This window comes from Talpa occidentalis, unplaced genomic scaffold (genome assembly GCF_014898055.3).
Source record: "Talpa occidentalis isolate TD23 unplaced genomic scaffold, MPIMG_talOcc4v2.1 talOcc4.11, whole genome shotgun sequence".
NCBI classification, from domain to species: Eukaryota; Metazoa; Chordata; class Mammalia; order Eulipotyphla; family Talpidae; genus Talpa; species Talpa occidentalis.
Genome location: NW_023601104.1, coordinates 78,274,008 through 78,291,279, shown reverse-complemented (window position 1 = coordinate 78,291,279; position 17,272 = coordinate 78,274,008). Strand labels below are relative to the sequence as shown.

The 17,272-nt window shown below is 45.0% G+C and overlaps 1 protein-coding gene across 4 annotated transcripts in view; it reads left to right on the top strand.

Moving 5' to 3' along the window:
- Nucleotides 1-17,272, top strand: part of DPF3 (double PHD fingers 3) — a 245,745-nt gene that overhangs the window by 131,061 nt on the left and 97,412 nt on the right. For all 4 annotated transcript variants that reach the window (XM_054691432.1, XM_054691433.1, XM_054691439.1 and 1 more), the window contains 2 exons: nt 6,770-6,897; nt 12,965-13,060. In XM_054691432.1, coding sequence (XP_054547407.1) covers nt 6,770-6,897; nt 12,965-13,060 — 224 coding nt within the window. The remainder of the gene's footprint in view (nt 1-6,769; nt 6,898-12,964; nt 13,061-17,272) is intronic.

The window sequence follows — 17,272 nt, the reverse complement described above, 5'->3', positions numbered from 1 at the left end:
CAGCACCTAGAACACAGTCTGATATGCAGTTAGTGCTCAATAGTCATTTGTCAAATGCATGAATAAAGCCAGACATCTCCCCTGTGGTGCTGCGTGGTTTCCAGACCCGCGCCGCCCTGGGCCAGAGCGGGCTGGCCTCTCGGCTCAGCGCTGTGTCTTGCACTCAGCCTCTTCCCGCTCACTGCTCTATACTCTGCCTCTTTGCTCTATACTCTGCCTGGCCTGTGCTTAGGGCCAGGGGCCGCTCACCTCGCTGCTTTTGATAATCTGGGATTGTCAGGAAGTGAGGACTTTTTCTTGAGAAAAGTACAAGGAAAGGGGACTTGAGGAGGGTGAAAGGAGGGCTCTCACCTGGCTGAGCATCCCCTGCAGGCAGGCGCTGTCTTTGTGAAATCGTCTGGCCCCATAACATTGGGAAGTGAGTTTGCTTCTCCCACTTTTACAGGTGAGGGGAGCAAAGGCCTAGTGTGTGGTTCAGGCTGAGATTTCACCCCTGACAGGCCTCTAGTACTTCCCACTTACTTGGGTGCCCCGGCACTATTTCACCTCTCAGTCCATCCCCACTGTCCTTCACGCCCTCACCTTCCTGCTAAAGGGCGTGACGTGGTGTCGTGGCCAGCCCAACAGTGTGCTTCCTTTGACAGCGTGGGGGTTTTTCTGTGTACCAGGGGTGGGAGAGTGCTTATCTGAGGCCCCATTCTATGGCTGCTGATTTTAGGGGCCCATTCTTGGGCATCGGCTTAGGGGTGAGTGGCTGGGCACAGTGGAAACTGGGAACCAGAGGCCTGGGGGCGGGGGGCAGTGTGGGGAGGATGATCCATCCTTCTGTTGTTCACTATCCTAGGGGTCTGTGGAGTTCTACAACCAGCGGGAACAGAGACTTGTGGGGTGCAGCCTCCGCGATGGGTCCTCAATGGAAACATCGTGTATTTTCAGCTTTATGAATCACAAAACAGGGAGTCAGATGCCGCCAGGAAAATGGCACCCCTGAGGAATAGGCGGATGGATTCTTGGGTCTGCTACCATCTCAAGAAATCAGGACATTGGCCTCCCCCAATCTCTCCCCCTGTCGGGTAAGAGAGAACAGTGCCCTCCTTTCTCCCTCCCCATGAATCTGAGAGTCTGATGGGAATCAATGAAATGATGGTTCTTGAGCAACTTACCCCTTGGTGTAAGTTGTTGTATAAATCCAAGAAAATATGATGAGCTTAACTCTTCAAAATAATAAGCACCCAGAAGAGAAAACTGCACATTTGTATGTTTAAAGAAAAACTAGAGGCAGGTTGAAAAAAATCCGAGCCCTCACGGTACAGCAGGAAAATTGTCTGCCATTGTCTGCGGGGTTTCTCCCTCCCTTTTGCACCATAACTCTATCTCCAGGCCCCTGAGTCAGAGAGAGCCCGTGATGGATGGACGGATGGATGTGCCTTGTCGGGTGTTTCACCACAATTTCCCTGGGGGCAGTCTGTCTGTTGGCAGAGCACAGCCTCCCGAAAGATGGTATCTTTTGCAAACTCGACAGCTAACAGACAGCCCCTCTCTTTGTATATTTCCCCAAAGAAGAACTGTCTTAATCTGTTTTTTATATGGCATATTTTATTATAATCCATGTATGACTTGCAGGTTCCCAGTCTTCCATCCTGAGCCAAAAAACACACGAGGAGTCAGAGACTCTGTGAGCCTGTGCCATCCAGGCGTTTGCATTTTTAAATGACCTGGGATTTAATTACTCACTGTGCTCCCATGTTGCACTTTTGGGCTCATCTCGCCTGCATCCTGTTAATGAGCTCAGTGGCACCTACAACCCAGTGGAAGCTTTGCTTTTGGTGTGTTGGGTGGCAGGCTTGGGGCACCTGTGTCAAAAGTCTGTGGCTTTGATCTACCCTGAGAGGATGACTGCCTTATCCATAGCCCTGGAGAGAAATCCGTGCTCTTCACTGGCTATTTTTTTTTTTTTTTGCTTTGTTTTTATTTGTGCCTTTTTTTTTTTTTTAAAGACTTTCTGTGCTTCAATCCTTGTTTGTCTAAGAGGTTTTTTCTTATTTGGAAACCGATTTGCTTCGGTTTGCACAGAAGCTGTCTCTGGTGTGATGGATCGTGCTGGAAGTCACCCAAGGAGTATCTCTGTTCCCAATTAGAAGTGGAGGCAGAGCTGCTTGCGGGGGCCCAGGGAGGCGGCTGGCTTGGGTGACAGCTGCTGCCGCTCTGCAGAGAGTAACGATCCGTGGGCTTTATATCCATGTGTATAAAATCAGGCTAATTTAAAGATGAATTATGTGTGTGTTTTGGACCATTTTCTTTTAATGTTAAATGTTTGATGGCTCTTGTCGGGTTGTGTGATCCCCAAATTTGTGTGAGGTTCAAAATGAGTCTGCTTTTAAAGACTCACTAAATCCTCTATCTAGATGAGATGTATTAGAATAAAACAGAATCAATGAAATCCCTAAGGGCTGACTAGGGAGCGTGTCTAGGACATGCATTGTGCAAGAGCTTTGGACCAATTACCTATTTTCCCCCTTTTCTTCTGGACTTCCTGTGGTCAGGAGTCAGAGAATGTACCCTCTGGTGGGGAGGAGGGAGGGCACTCTATGACCCGTTCACCCTGACCTTGCAAACCTTACCCATAGTGCTTGGAAACCAGGGTCAGCTAGAATGCCACCCTGGAATGGCACTTGGCCAGCTCTCAAGTAGATGACGTTAAGAACCATATTTAATGTCCTTCTGTTTTCTGCCACGAGATCATGGTAAACATTACTTTTAATGCTGTAAACCTACCCTGTCCAATGCAATAGCCACTGGCACATGTGACTGTGAAATGCTTGAAGTGTGGCTGTTTTGAGTTGACATGGGCTGGAAGTATAAAATGCACACCAGCATGGTATTTTTTTTTTTTATAAAGACAATGTGAATGAAAGAATGTAAAACATCACATTATTAAAAAAAAATTGATTACATGTTGAAATGATAATGCTTTGGGACTCTTGGGTTGGATACAATTCATTATTAAAATTAATTATACCTGTTGCTTTTTAAAAATGTGCTTAGAAAGTTTAAAATTCTACCAGTGGCTTGCATTCTATTTCTACTGGGCAGTGCTATTGTACCATTAAAAATAGAATGATTTAAAAGCTGATGGTAATCACAAGTAACATTTACAGGGCATTTACAATATCCCATACTCTTTATATATATGATCTAATTTTGAATCTACGTTTCGAATAGGAAAAAAAAAATAGGTAAGCCTTGTTTTCCACACTAGTATTTTTGTGGAACCTTTCAAAGTTTTTTAATGCAGTGTATTTATTACCTTGTTCAATTCTTATACCAACCCTGTGAAATAGTGTGATCATCCCTATTTAACAGAATTTAGGAGATGGAGTCATAGAGAGGTTTAAGTAGCCAATCTTTGGTCCCTTAACATGGCAAGGGGAGTGTTTGATTCCAGGACTATCTAAAAAAATAAGGCTTATATGAGTCAACAAATATTTTGGTAATGGCAAAAATGATGCCACTAAATTTATCTGTGACCCTGGGGAAGTCTCTATATCTTTCTGTGTTCCACTTTCCTCATGAAGGGATTAGGCCCTGTTGGAGGTCCTTTCTTTTTTTTTTTTTTTTTTTTTATTGAAGCATGTTTTATTTATTTATTTGTTTGTTTGTTTGTTTTGTTTATACATGCACTGGGTACAGTCAGAAGCACGGGAGGGTGAGAGAACCCACCAGAGCCAGAGCAGGGAGCAGAGCAGGCAGAAGGACCGAAGTACACTGCTGAGGGGAGCAGCGGGCGGCAGGAGAGGTCTGTCGCGCCATGTGGGACCCTCCTCCGGTGGCCGGGGAGCAGCTGGGGATCGAACATGTGCCGCAGAGGCCGCGGGCAGCTTCACAACCCAGCGCTCAACCGCTGCGCCACCGGGGAGGCCCTGGAGGTCCTTTCTTGACCTTTGCATATAGGAGAACCCATTTCACTGTTGTGTTTTTGGTTTTACTTTCTTTCCATTCCTCAACTGTGCTCATCTAGTAAAGAACCAGAGGACCAAAAGAATAGACTGAGTGGATTAATAGAGTAGATTGAATTATGGGAAAGCAGGACAGAGGAGTATTTAGCAGGAGAGGAAGAAGTCAGAAATGGAGAAAAAAGAAGCAGGAGGAGGAAGTTCACCATGGGTGGAAAATTCTCTGTGGAGTCCACACTGTTGTGGAAGGCTGGACAGCCTACGGGGATACTCATATACAGCAGAGCCCTGAACTGTGACCCCAATCTGACCTCAGCCTCAGCAAAAATCAACATTTTATTTTAATATATGGAAAATCTAAGAATGCAGGCAGGTGCACAAAGACTTGGAAAAAGACTTTTTAAGGAAGGAAAAAAAAAGAGAGGCAAAGTAGATTCCCACAGCCTAGAGATTAAGCGAATGGGTTCTGGAGGCAATTGGGGTCAAGGTTGGACTTTGCCCCACCAGTTCTATGATAATAAGCAAGCTCTAAGCCTCCGTAAGCTGCAGTGTCCTCGTGGAATGACTGCTCACCTTTTGGGTGACAGTAGGCATCTGACACATAGCAATAACAGCCTTGCAACAATAACAGCATGTTCACTGTGTGCCAAGCTCTCTATGTGAACACAAACACACAGTGACCTTCGGGGGCTCAGCCTGGGCCTGTCAGTATGAATATGAATACAACAGGCTCTTGTGATCCTAATGGCATCTTGGAGTGATCGTTTGGCTGCATTCTATTTTAGTCTTGCTGTGTGGCTTTCTGTGAAGTTACTTAACTTCTCTGAGCTTCAGGTGACTCATTTATAAGATGAAATGATTAAAGCAGATTATCTCTAAGGCCTTATTCAACTTGAAAATGCTGTGCAATTCTGGCAATAGGATTTATTTGGTGTTGAGAAAGCTAAGGGGGTACTAAGAAATGAACTTCAAATACACTCACACACACAATAAGTTTGAGAGATGGTGACCAGCTGTTCTCTTGACTGAGGACAGGACATAAGGCAGCATGCTTTGTTTTGGATTAGACATTTGGAAACCTTTTCTGACTTGGGAGGAAGAGTAATCTGTCATTGGAGAAGGCTCTGGAGTTGTGCGCTCTGAACTCACAAAAGTAGAGAGTTGACTATTTTTCTGACATTCAAATGGAACTTCATCTTACAGCCTACCCTGACCCTTTGATCTAAGTAGATCGGAGTAGATCTGGTGTTTTTTTTTCCCAGAATACTTATGACAGTTTGTAATTACATATCTATTTTGCCATTTAGCATTTAATGTCTGTCTCTTTAGATTGTAACCCACCCAAAGCTAAAGGCTGTTATTGGCTTGGAGTCAGGCGTGGAATTGCTGGGCTTCGAGGTGTCACTGGGAGTCTTTGTTTGATTCACCCCTTGTGGGTGCTCCAAGCACAGTGGCTGTGACGTTGCAGGTTCTCAGTAAATACTCCTTGAAACAGTAGCTGGCAGATGAGTTTCAGACATGGATGATTTGGTGGCAGTGCTTCTTGATGGAGGTGCATCCTTTGCTTACCATTTTTTGGTTAAAAAAAAAAAATCCCAAAGACCTTATCTGTAATTCTCCACAGTCAAGGGACTTTTCCTGGGCCTGTCACTGGGATGTATGTTTCTTGAGTGTGGATGGCAGGCAGCCTTTCCTTGTGGATTGGAATGATGGGTGAATGAGAAGGAAGGAATTTCCATTTAAGTCAAACTAGAACCAGGGGAGTAGGGCTTGCTGGTGCTGGTTAGTTCCATTTCCTCCCCCAGATCTACTCTCTGTCCTTCCCACTGCCCTGTGCCCTCAAAGCTGACCTTGGTGTGTTGGGTCATCAACTGGGATCCTTGCCTTCTGGTGTCTGGTTGGGGTTGACCATTGGAAGCCATTGGGAGCACACTGGGTGGCCATAGATGGAAGGAGAAAGAGACTAGGATCTTTTGTCTTTTCGCTTTGGTTCTCGTGAGTTCAGAGTAAGAAACAAATCTCCTTTGGGTTAGGAATTTGGGGTGTTTCTGGAGAAAGAGGTTTGGGGTGTTTATGGAGACAGGTTTCTTGTGGGCAGGATGGCCATTGCTCAGATGGCCCCACAGCCTCCAGTCCCAGGTAGCTGATCAAACTTCGATGCCTTCAGAAAAAATGACACAGCGTACAGCTTTTGCAACTCCCAACTGTTGTCCAGGGGCCTGTTTGGCACCTGTGCTCTCTCTTTCCTTGGCTATAGAAACCTTTGCTTCCCTGTTGCTGGACTCCCAGTGTGACCAAAGTGGGGTGGGGGGTGGGGATCATGGAGTTGCCAGACAAAAACTGTGATGGAGGGAGAGAATAATAATAATACTTGAGGCCTTGGTGTATTGCTTTAGACTTTTCAAAGATATATAATGTAAAGGAACACATTTGTGCCTGACAAAACATCTGGCCATTGTTATCTTCACTGTGGAAAAGAGTTCTGCGATCCTCAGAGGTCTTGCCCAGGGTCTGAGTGGCTGAAGCAGGGACTGAGACTGAGCCCCTCTCACACCTTGTGCACCTTGTGCCCTCTCTGCCCTGCCTCATTTGCCTCCAAGGATGCAGGCAGGGTTGGACTCCACGTCTGGAATTGTGAATTGGAGATGGGGGAGCTGCACCCATCTACCGTGTTCCTGTTCTGCCCAGAGGAAAGAGCGCAGCCCATCTGAGTCAGACCCAGGTGCTTGGTTCCCACATCCCTTCCAGGGTTATCCTTCTCGTCTCTCCTGTTCCTCTTGCTTTGAGTGACCTGACTTTCTGTTTTTGTTTTCCAGAAGTGGAACTGCCCCTGAAGAAGGATGGATTCACCTCAGAAAGCACTACCCTTGAAGCCTTGCTCCGAGGGGAGGGGGTGGAGAAGAAGGTGGATGCCAGAGAGGAGGAGAGCATCCAGGAGATACAGGTATTTCTGGGCCCACTGTGGGGAGACCACCAGAGCACCCCCACTGTGCTTCCAGAGCCCTGCATTGGCTGCCATGCTCGCTTGAGGGTCAGGGCTGCCTCTCAAACAGTTTCATGGCACTGTGATCCGGAAGCTTACAAATTCCTTTCTGATCTAAGGTGACCCCCAGAAGAAGTCATTGTTCCCTTCACATCCATTCTTCTCCCTTCACCTCCCTGTTTATTCATTCAAGATGTTATTTTTGAGCCTACAGTGCATCAGTCCTCATGTGCTGGACACCATGGTGAGCAGAACAGATTGAGTCTTCACCTGATGAAACAAATAGTTCATGGCCTGGCTTGAAACCTCAGGGTTATCTGCACCAGCTAGTCTTGAGCAAGTCCCTTCCTTACCCCTGCCTGGTTCCGCATACCTCTCCCTTGGCTTGGTTGACCTGGTGTCTCAGTTTTTCATAGCACTCCCCACCTTCCCTTCAAGGCCAGCTTGGAAGTTTCTGGTCAGGCAGGGTTGGTTACTTCTGTTTCCGTGGCTCCTTCCCTCATGAATAGCACTAAGGAGGCTCTTATTACCAGCACTACACTGGCGTGCTCTGTCTGTTCCTTATTTATTGGTCTTGAATCCCCATAGCCAGATGCAATGGTTGGCACAGAATATTATAATATTAATACAAATACTAAACAATAACATTAATGATTAAACAGAATTTAATTATTTTTTTTTTCAAAGAGAACTTTGGTATCTTTATTTGAGTAATTCAGGTAAAACAAAGAAGAATATGAAATATTTTGAAGATTTCTCAAAATATTTGAACAGAATTTAATTATTAAAATTAGATGACACATATTTTATTCAAATTTTATCTTTTATGTTACATGTATATATTATAGTATACATTTATCAGTTTTATTTCTCATTTAGTATTAATGTATTAATTCATTAAAATGATCATTACATTAATAAAAGTTAAATTTTTGTGAGTTTTGTCAAGTCAGGGGCCCTGAGGGTTGTACCCTGGGGTCTCTCACTTACCCAGAAAATTCAGGTCCCAGTGAAGACCTGGACAAATCCATGAACGTGGCCTCCTTGTTCAGATGACTTGTCAAGTACTTTCCATTTAGTTGCCACGACATGGCTTGTATTGTTCCCTCCTCTGTTTCCCAGGAACTACCACCCTAGTCAAGATCCTCAGTGTTTGTCAAACACACCATCGAGTCATCTTCCACACTGTCTTTCTCTTGCACCCAATCTTCAGTTTATCAGGAGTCCTATTGACTGCCTCCAGCCTAAATCCAGAGTGCACCTCCTCCTTACACATCCACTGCCAGGCCCTGGTCCAAGCCACTCCTGCCTCCTGTCTGAACTCTGCCCATTGCTTTCTACGTGGCCCCCTGCTAATGGTGGAGTGGGAGCCCTTTAGAATCGAAGTCAGATTCTGTCATTTCTGTGCTCCCACTCTGCCAGAATACAAGCCAGGCCCTGCTACCTCTTTCTGACACTCTTTGCTCCAGGGTGACTTCTTTGTGCTACTCTGAGAACATGCCAGGCATACTTCTGCCTGGGGGCCCTGCCTCTGCATCCTCTGCTTGCAGAGTCCTCGCCCAGATCCTCACCTTCTCCCAGTTCTTGCTCCTTTTCCTTCTGCATGAAGGTTCCCTGACCGCCCTGTGGGAGACACACCTGGGCACTCCTGACCCTCTAACTCTGCTCTCCTTTCCCTTCTCTTTCTTCTTCTAGCTCTTATCACCATCTAACATATCTGTAATATAATGATTTTATATATTATTGTTTATCTAATTCTGCCTGTTTTGCTCACTAATCTATCTCAAGCACCCTGGATAATGCAATGTAATATAATGTAATGATTTATGTACCTCAAGCACCCAAACAGTGCCTGGCACATAATAGGTACACAATAAATAACGAATGACTGCGTGAGTGAGCAAACGCTTGTCCCTGTCCTTTCTCTTTCTACCTGTCCTGATTTGCTATCTGACTTTACATCCCCAAACAAAGCTCTGCCTGCATCATGCCCTTGTTTTAAACACTTAGCTAAAACACTTTTGTTTTCTACTAAATAAATCCCAAAAGATGAGCATGGCCTTCTTGGACATCTGGCTCTGCTCCTAGCCTGGCTTCAGGCTTCCCCCCTCACTTCTTTACCTCTTCCCTCTGTGCTGTGGCCATGCTGTGCCTTTATATCCCTGTATAACAATTTGCTTCCATCTTCATGTGCAAAGATTCCACCATCATGCAGGCTCAGCCCCAGTCTACCTTCCCCATGAAGCCTTGCTTGGTCCCCCATAGCAGGAGGGATCTCTTCTTGTCTCTGGCATGTCGTGTATCTAGTACTTTCTTCCTTGTTTTTGTTTTTGGTCTATTCAGGAATACCCCCTCCCCCATTTTTTGAGTTTTGCATATTTTAAGTCAAGGTCTATTACACCTGCTTTGCCCATTAGAGTCTTTTTGCTCAGTTACTATAATTTGTCTGAATTTAACTGAATCTGTGAGTGGGACAGAATATTGCCCAGAAACCTGGATGTGGCAGTGACAGGCAGCCCTTCCCTTTGCCCTTATTGGGGGGTGGGGATTGAGCTCTTCTGGGCAGCCTTGAGCCAGTACATGAGTCCTCACTGTTGACTCATCTTCATTATCATCATCCCTGTGATGTCCACGATGTGCTGAGATGGTGCTAGAAGCTGAAACCAGGACCTTAAGTCAGAAGAGTTTATCTATCTTTACTGGCTTTATGTTATTAAAATCAAGGGAATATGTAGAAAGTGAACTACATTTGTTCATTTTTCATTCATTCATTCAACCAAAGTTTGTTGAGGGCCTCCTGTGAGCAGACACTGTGCTAGGTTCTGGGGAAACTGAGAAACCAAGAGACCTGTCTCCTGCACCCCTCCTTGAATTCTAGTGTGACAGAAAGCAGTGTTCAGGCAGAGTAACTGCATTTCAGGATAAATACCATGAAGAGAACAGAGTGTGAAGAGTTAGTGTAAGAGGAGGGACAGATTCTAGGTAGTGCTCTAAGGGAAACCAGGGACTTAACCTGAGTCCTATGGGATGAGGACGAGCCAGCAAAGTGTGGATCCCTCGAAGTGCTTTCCTGGCAGAGAAACAGTGTGCTTGAAGGCTTGAGACTGGTCCACATCCACTGTGTTGAAAGAATGGGTAGAAGACTGACTGGAGTGCCTGGAGCCAGGGACAGCAGGACTGCGTATGGATTTGGACACTGAGCAGGGAAGAGACCATTCGGGCCGTGGAAGAGGCTCTTCGTTTCATGGGAAATTAAAAAGGACGTCATCGGAAGGATTTTAACCAGAACAGTGCTTTTGTTTCATGAAGATCCCTCTGGCTGCTGCAGGGAGAGGAGATGGGATGCAGGACCAACAAGTCAGTTATGATTTTCAGAGACAGTGGAGTCTTTAAAAAGGAATTCCTTCTTCTGCCTTTTTTCACCCCCTCACATAACCACAAACTTTTGTTATCAACACTGTAAAAACTGTTTAGAGAAACAGGGAGAAAAGTTATTTTAAAATGTGTTTATTTTCCAGATCATGGTCATGGACAGGGAATATACAAGCATGTGCCTGGGGGATCGGCTGCATCTCCAGTTGAACTCCCCTGCCCTTTGCTCCTAATACAGGATGCTCCTTGCTTCCTGAGCCCCAGATATGAGCTGTGTGTCAGGAACTCCTGGTCTTCCAGTTATGTTGAGAGGCCTCTAGGGTCAGGGCCACGTTGCAGGAAATGCACATACTCTGGGTGGCTGCGACTCCATCTGGGCTTGGGGCACAGGATAGAGGCTCTAGGGACCCAGGGAGTCCATGGGAAGAGGAAGGGATGGAGCCGAGGGAGAAGGTGGCGTGGCCCTGGACATGAGGCCAGGCGGCACTCTGGGGACCGGCTCCCTGCCTTCTCTCAGTCTTTTGCCTTCCAGCTGAGTCCATCTCTCAGGTAATAAATTCATAATAAAAAATGAGAGTGGAGTCAGAATTGTACTGAGATGCCAGAGGCAATGACCTTTAAATTGGAGGGTTTGGAAACTTAGCTTGATTAAAGGACTTTCAAGACCCAGAAAGTTTGTGAGGTGGGAATACTAGCAGCGACAACAGGGCTAGTAGCAACGCCTTGCTGTTACTACAGCTTCTTAGTGAAGGCTGCAGAGCATGTGACTGGTCATTGTCTTACTTCACAGTGGCTGGTGTTTCCACCTACAGCCACAATGCAGAGAGGCTCGCTCTGGCCTGAGCTGATGTTTCCCAGTAGGCAATGCTGCTGCTCTATTAGATGGCCAAGCTTGACCCAAACACTCATAGGTCCTGTCAGCTGCTAGTTCCCTAAGCAAACCTGGTAGAGAAGTAGGTATGTTCTGTGTTCTTTGGGAGGTTGGTAATTAGCAATATCCTGACCCCTCTGATTGGAAGAGAACCCTCTGACTAAAGACAGTGGGGGAAGGTGGCTCCTAACTTATTCTTGGGTTTTGAGGTATTCGTTGTCCAGAGGCACATGGGCAGTGGTGGTGACATCAGACATCAGGTAGTATGTGCTGCTCTCTGAGCCCTTGCATAGCTGTGACGGTCAGTGCACACCACCATCACAGGATAGGTGGGTGCTGCTATTCTGTATAATGTGATGCTGCTGCTGTTTTAGTCCTATGTTATGCCAACCTCTCCCTGAGCCTCTGACTTCTGGTTGCACTGGCCTCATGGACAGGCCATGTCCCTCTCCCTGCTTCAGGGAGTTTGCTCATGCCATTCCCTCTGACTAGAATACTTTCCTTCACTCTCTCCCCAGGCTCAGGCTAGTCATTGCTCATCCTTTACATCTCAACTTCCTTAGGTCACTTCCTCAGGTAAGCCTTACCAGGTCCCTGGATTAGGTAAAATTCTCTTCTGCGACTCCCTCCTAGCAACTTGAATTTGCCTGTCACTGTTTGTAGCAGTTGTAATGATATGGTGTGTATGTTGTTTAAATCTGTCCTCCATTCACTGGTCTGTAGAGGCCACTTGAAGCCAGGACTGTAACTGTGAGTTGTCTGACACCATACCTGCCATTTGTCAGCACTAGACAAATGTTTGTTGATTGAGTGAGTGAATTTCTGTTTTATAACCAGACAAACAGGCATACAGAGAGGCCACACAATGAGCCCATAAAGAAGTTTCAGGACCGCTGACATGGAATCCAGTGAGCTCCATGCCTCTTCATGCTGGGTCTGGGTCTCCCGTCACCATTTTTTGTCCCTCACTTAAACTTAGAGTTACATACCTTTTCTCCCCTTCTCTGCTTCCCTCCCCCAAAGAAATGAAGTACTCAGGCCCCTATAGGAATGGCCTGCCATGACATACCTTGGAATTCTCAGACACAAGAACTGAGAACTGAGCGGGAGAATCTGACCTTCCTTTAGCCGTGGTTTTGCTCTATAACCTTGAGCAGTCCACGCTGTTTTCAGCCTCAGTTTATTCACCTGTAAAATGGAAGTTGGATTTTCTGCTGCGGTGTGACTTGCAGGGCTGTTGATCTTTAGGTGCCATTACAAATAATGTTCTATTTTAAAAATATAACAGTGGATGCTTATAAGCAACACATTAATGTCAAATTCTGGTCAAATGAACAGAAAGTTACTTGTTTTCATCAAATAGGGCAGGGCTGCAGAGTGCTAGGGGAAGGAGAAACATATTTCATGTTTTGGAGGTGATGCTTTAGGGAGAAAAGGAAAATTATATTGAAGAAAGTTTTGACAAAACACTTGAGCCCACATAGGAAACCACCCCTCCCAGAGCATTCTCTTTTGAGAAAATTCTACTTAGGAAAAGGTGGTTGAAAAAGGTGTTTGTTCTGGGAGGGCCTGCCTAGGAGGATCCTGTGGGTTTGAGAAGAGGGCTGGTACCACCCGAGTCCAAGTCCTGGCAGCATCTTGGGCACCTGACTTTTCATGCAATGGCAGGGTCTTTGCTTTGTTAACAAACAACAAGAAAGCAGAACACCTCCACATTTCCTGCTGATGGATTTCTCCTTTGCATTTAATCTCTCATACATCTACTTGTGTTTCTTGTCATTTCAGAGGGTTTTGGAAAATGATGAAAATGTGGAAGAAGGAAATGAAGAAGAGGATTTAGAAGAGGATATTCCCAAGCGAAAGAACAGGACCAGAGGACGGGTAAGCTGGGACCCCATGAGGGAGGGAAGAGGTCATAGAGACCGGGCTGGGCAAACAACTGGCCCCAGACTCCAGGTCCTGCTGCAGTTAGCTAAAGTTGTAGCCATGATCTTCCTTGCAGAACACAGCTGGTTCTCAAATAACGCTTTGTTCAGTGTCATTTAGTTATAATGTTGGTGAGAAAAAAACAGCCTTGGTTGATATTGAATGAAATGACTTTATTTAAGGACCTTCTTTCATAATATACATCATTTTGCTGAAAGTCACACTTCTCAAGAACCTTTTGATGACCTAAAGTGAGGATTTTCTTATTAGGAAAGAAAACTCTGGAAGAACCCTGAACCCAGGTGATATCCTGCAAGAGTTTAGAACTTGCAGATGGCCGAAGAGGCACAGGAAGATGAGGGTCGGGGAAGGTGGTGGGGTGGGGTAGGGTGAAGGTGGAGGACGAGGGAATGTGGCTGTTGCCTGTGCTCCTCTGTCATAAAAGAAGGTGCTGAAAGTTTCCTGTCCCAGGGGCTGCCCCAGACAAGCAGGGTCAGGAGTCTGCTCTGGAGTACCCTTGACTACACAGAGTATGTGCCAGCTGGGAAAGCATGGGGGCCATAGTGAATGGCTCCCAAGTGGGTTTGGCATGAACCTTGCAGTTATTCGGGCCTGGAAAGTGGCAAGGAAAGATCAGAAGCCTGGGAAAATGGCAGAGGGGAAACCCATGGTGGAAGCAATAAAAATATGAGAATAGTTCAGGAAGGGAGGAAGCTAAGCCTTAGTGGTGCATTCAGGTGGGTTCTCCAGAGTCCTTGTGTTCCAACCCAAAGAGGCTTTCTGTGGTCACCTTCAGGGCTCTGCAAGGGTGTGACTATTACCAGGTAAAGGGTAATAGCCTCCAGGGTAAATTGCTGCTTTCCATCTAGAGAATGAACTTGCCTTGGCCTGTCTGGCCCTTCAGGCTCTAGGCAAGGCCCTTACCTTGGTTCTTGGGCTTTCAGAATCACCATGAGAGCTTATCAAAATGTGGTTCCCTGGGACCCACTCTTAGAAGTTCTGATTTAGCAGGCCTGGGAAGCTCTCTGATTAGCCAGTTCTTGGGTGATGTTAATGTGAGTTAATGCCGCCCACCCTTAGCTAAGGTGCTTCTAAGATGTGATGGAGAGTCCTTATATGTTATAGTTACTGTCCAGCTTCAGCAATTATCAGCATTTTGACCATCTTCTTTTATCTGTTCTTTATTCCCACTTTTTGTTGGTTTGTATGTTTAACTTTTTTTTGTGATACTTTAAAGCAAATCCTAGACATTTTATCATTTAACTTGTACATACCTCCATGTATTTTGCTAACAGATAACTTTATAAAATTCAATAAAAAGAGCTATTCTAGTATCTACTATCCATTCTGTTCATTTTCTCCTGATCTTATAAAAAATGCTCCTATTACAGTTGGTTTGTATGAAACTTAAGCCTCTTTTACTCTATAGCATGTATGTTCCTTGCTCTACCTACTGCATACCTATTATTTTTTTTCATTCATTAAATTTATTTGTTGAAGAACTTGGGTGGTTGGTCTTATGGAATTTCTTAATCTAAATTTGGGTGGACTGGTGGAATTTAATATGTTCCTCTATCTTCATTTCCTTAAAACTGGTGGTTTGAATAAGCCTTGATTCAGATCAAGATAATTGTATGTAAATATTATGGGCAAATGTTTCTTCCTGGTGGTGATGGACTCTTCTTATTACATCACACCGAAAGGTGTCTGTTATCCAGCTGTTCTGCTTTCAGTGGTTCGCCAGCTGATCAGTGGATTTGGGTGTCAGGCTGATTTCTACTTAGGAAGTTGCCCTTCTAGGTGTCCTCTAAGTGTTGTAATGCTCATTGAGGAACTTGCCTTGACCCGTGGCTTCATTGAGGATTACAAAATAATGGCCATGGAATGTTACCATTCAAGGTTTTAGAATGTGGAATTTTGGGCCTTTTGTGAACTCCAAGACTGTGTGCCTCCAGACTTGCTCCCTTCCCTCCCTCATCCCAAACCAAAAGTATCAGAGTAGATTGTGAGGAAGGTCTTCACGTCTTCACTCCCAACCTGAATCTAGACAACTGGACTCTCAGTCAGTGAATATGACTTCGCTGTAAGAACACCAGCAGGAGTGTGGCCACGGCTGTTTATGTTTTCCCGGTCCTTGCTGTACACCAGGCCATGTGATGAGGCTCTAAACATAAGAGTTGCCGTGTTCAGTGAGGACTGAGAGCTGTATACTGTGTTTTCTTTTTCTCCATGCCTTTTTAGCGCACACTTGCTAATATTAAGAGAATGCAGAACATCTCATTTATATTTTTTTATATTGATTCATATCGAAATGATATTTTGGGTATATTGGGTTAAATAAAATGTTATTGAAATTGATTGTACCTGTTATTCTTTTTACTCCTTTTTTTTAAAAATAGCTACTGGAAAATTTAAAATGACATATATGGCTTACATTATGTTTCTATTGGCCAGTGCTGCTTTGCTGCTTCTTTCATTCCCGAAAGTGGTATTATTACCCCCAGAGAGGTTAAGTAACTTGCTAAGGGTCATCCAACCTAGCAGAGAAGAAGGCAGGGTTTGAATGCAAGTCTGTGCTTTTTTCTGCTAAGTCAGGCCCAGCCCCCTGCCCAGCATGTGGCCTGTGACTAATTTTTTGAATGAATGATTGCATGATGGAAAAAGGTAAAAAAAAAGTGTTGCACTTCAGCTTCATGGGAGCTGAGAGGCCTGAATACAGTGAGGGGGCTGGATAGGGACCTCCCAATGCTAGCCAAGAGGTAGCTGTGCAGTGACATGTGGACACGTCTCCCATGGTGGGAGCTGTGGCAGGCCCTGGAAGGGTGTGGCTGAGCTTTCTGAGATGGAATCAGGTACAAAGATGTTTAACTCACAGACTCAATTAAGCCACCCTGTCAAGTGGTATGTGCAACTGGACTAGAAGTCTAAATTTTTTTCCCCATGTAATACTAATATTACGATACAATCTTATATAAATAAAATTGAAATACTTAAAAAAAATAAAGTAGAATATTTAAGCTGCTGTTGGCTGCTTCAGAACAAGAGTCCCTCCCATTCTGTGGTCAGGACTGAGGGACAGTCAAGGTGCAGACGGTGTGGTCCCCTACTTCAGCATTAATTTCTCCCCAGAGCTTGCTGGACATGCAGGACCCCAGACTCCACTCCAGCGGACACCATTAGAGCCTGCACTTTAACACAACTCCTGTGATTTGAATGCTTATTGGGGACGCTGAAGCTGAGGCAGTGATAACAAGGACAGTTACTGCCTTGTTTGAACCTGGGTTCAGATCCCAGCTCTACCACTTACTAGACTAAGTGAATTATGTAACTTTTATGGCCTTGACTACATGATATAAGTCCTCGGGATCTCAGTTCATTATCACTATTATCATTAAAATGAGGGTAATAATCCATAGCTAGTTTCGAGTACTTAAAAAGACTAGATATTATTAAGAGGGTGCAGGCAAAGGGAACATCTCTTGGAGTCTTGGCAGTGGAGATTCCCTGAGATGTGAGGGAACTTTAGGTCCAACATGGAATAATTGTGTCTGTGGTAACTTTAGCTCAAGAAATCAGAGTTCTTTAAAATTTATGAAATTTCTGTGAGTCATCCATGTATCATCCATCCATCCATCCATCCTTCCATGGAAGAATATTTATTTATGCATTGTGGCATAGTTGCGCATTTCTCAAAATTTAATGTGCATGTGACACACCTGGTGATCTTGTCAACATCTGCAGATTCTGATGCAGAAGGTCCATGCCTGGGCACTGAGGTTTTGCCTGGTTAACAAGTTCGTGGTGATGCTGACACTGCTGGTCTGAGGTTCTCACTTAAAATAACAAAAATGTACAGAGTGGTTCTCAGCTTCTTTTGGGCCCAGGAATTTTTTACTTAAAAATACTAGGGCCCCCAAAGCTATTGTTTCCATGGGTTAAAACTAGTGATACCACATTAGAAATCAAAACAGAAAATATGTTAAGACTTCACAAGCACGCAGGACTATGACATCACCATGGCATGTAACCTCCAGAAAACACCACGGTGCACTTCTGAGTGAATGGAGGGAAACATTTCAAATAACATTTTAGTACTATTACAATTGCAGCCCTCCCCCTCCCACCACCAAAAAAAAGGATCAGGGATCCCTTGACCACTAGCTCTAT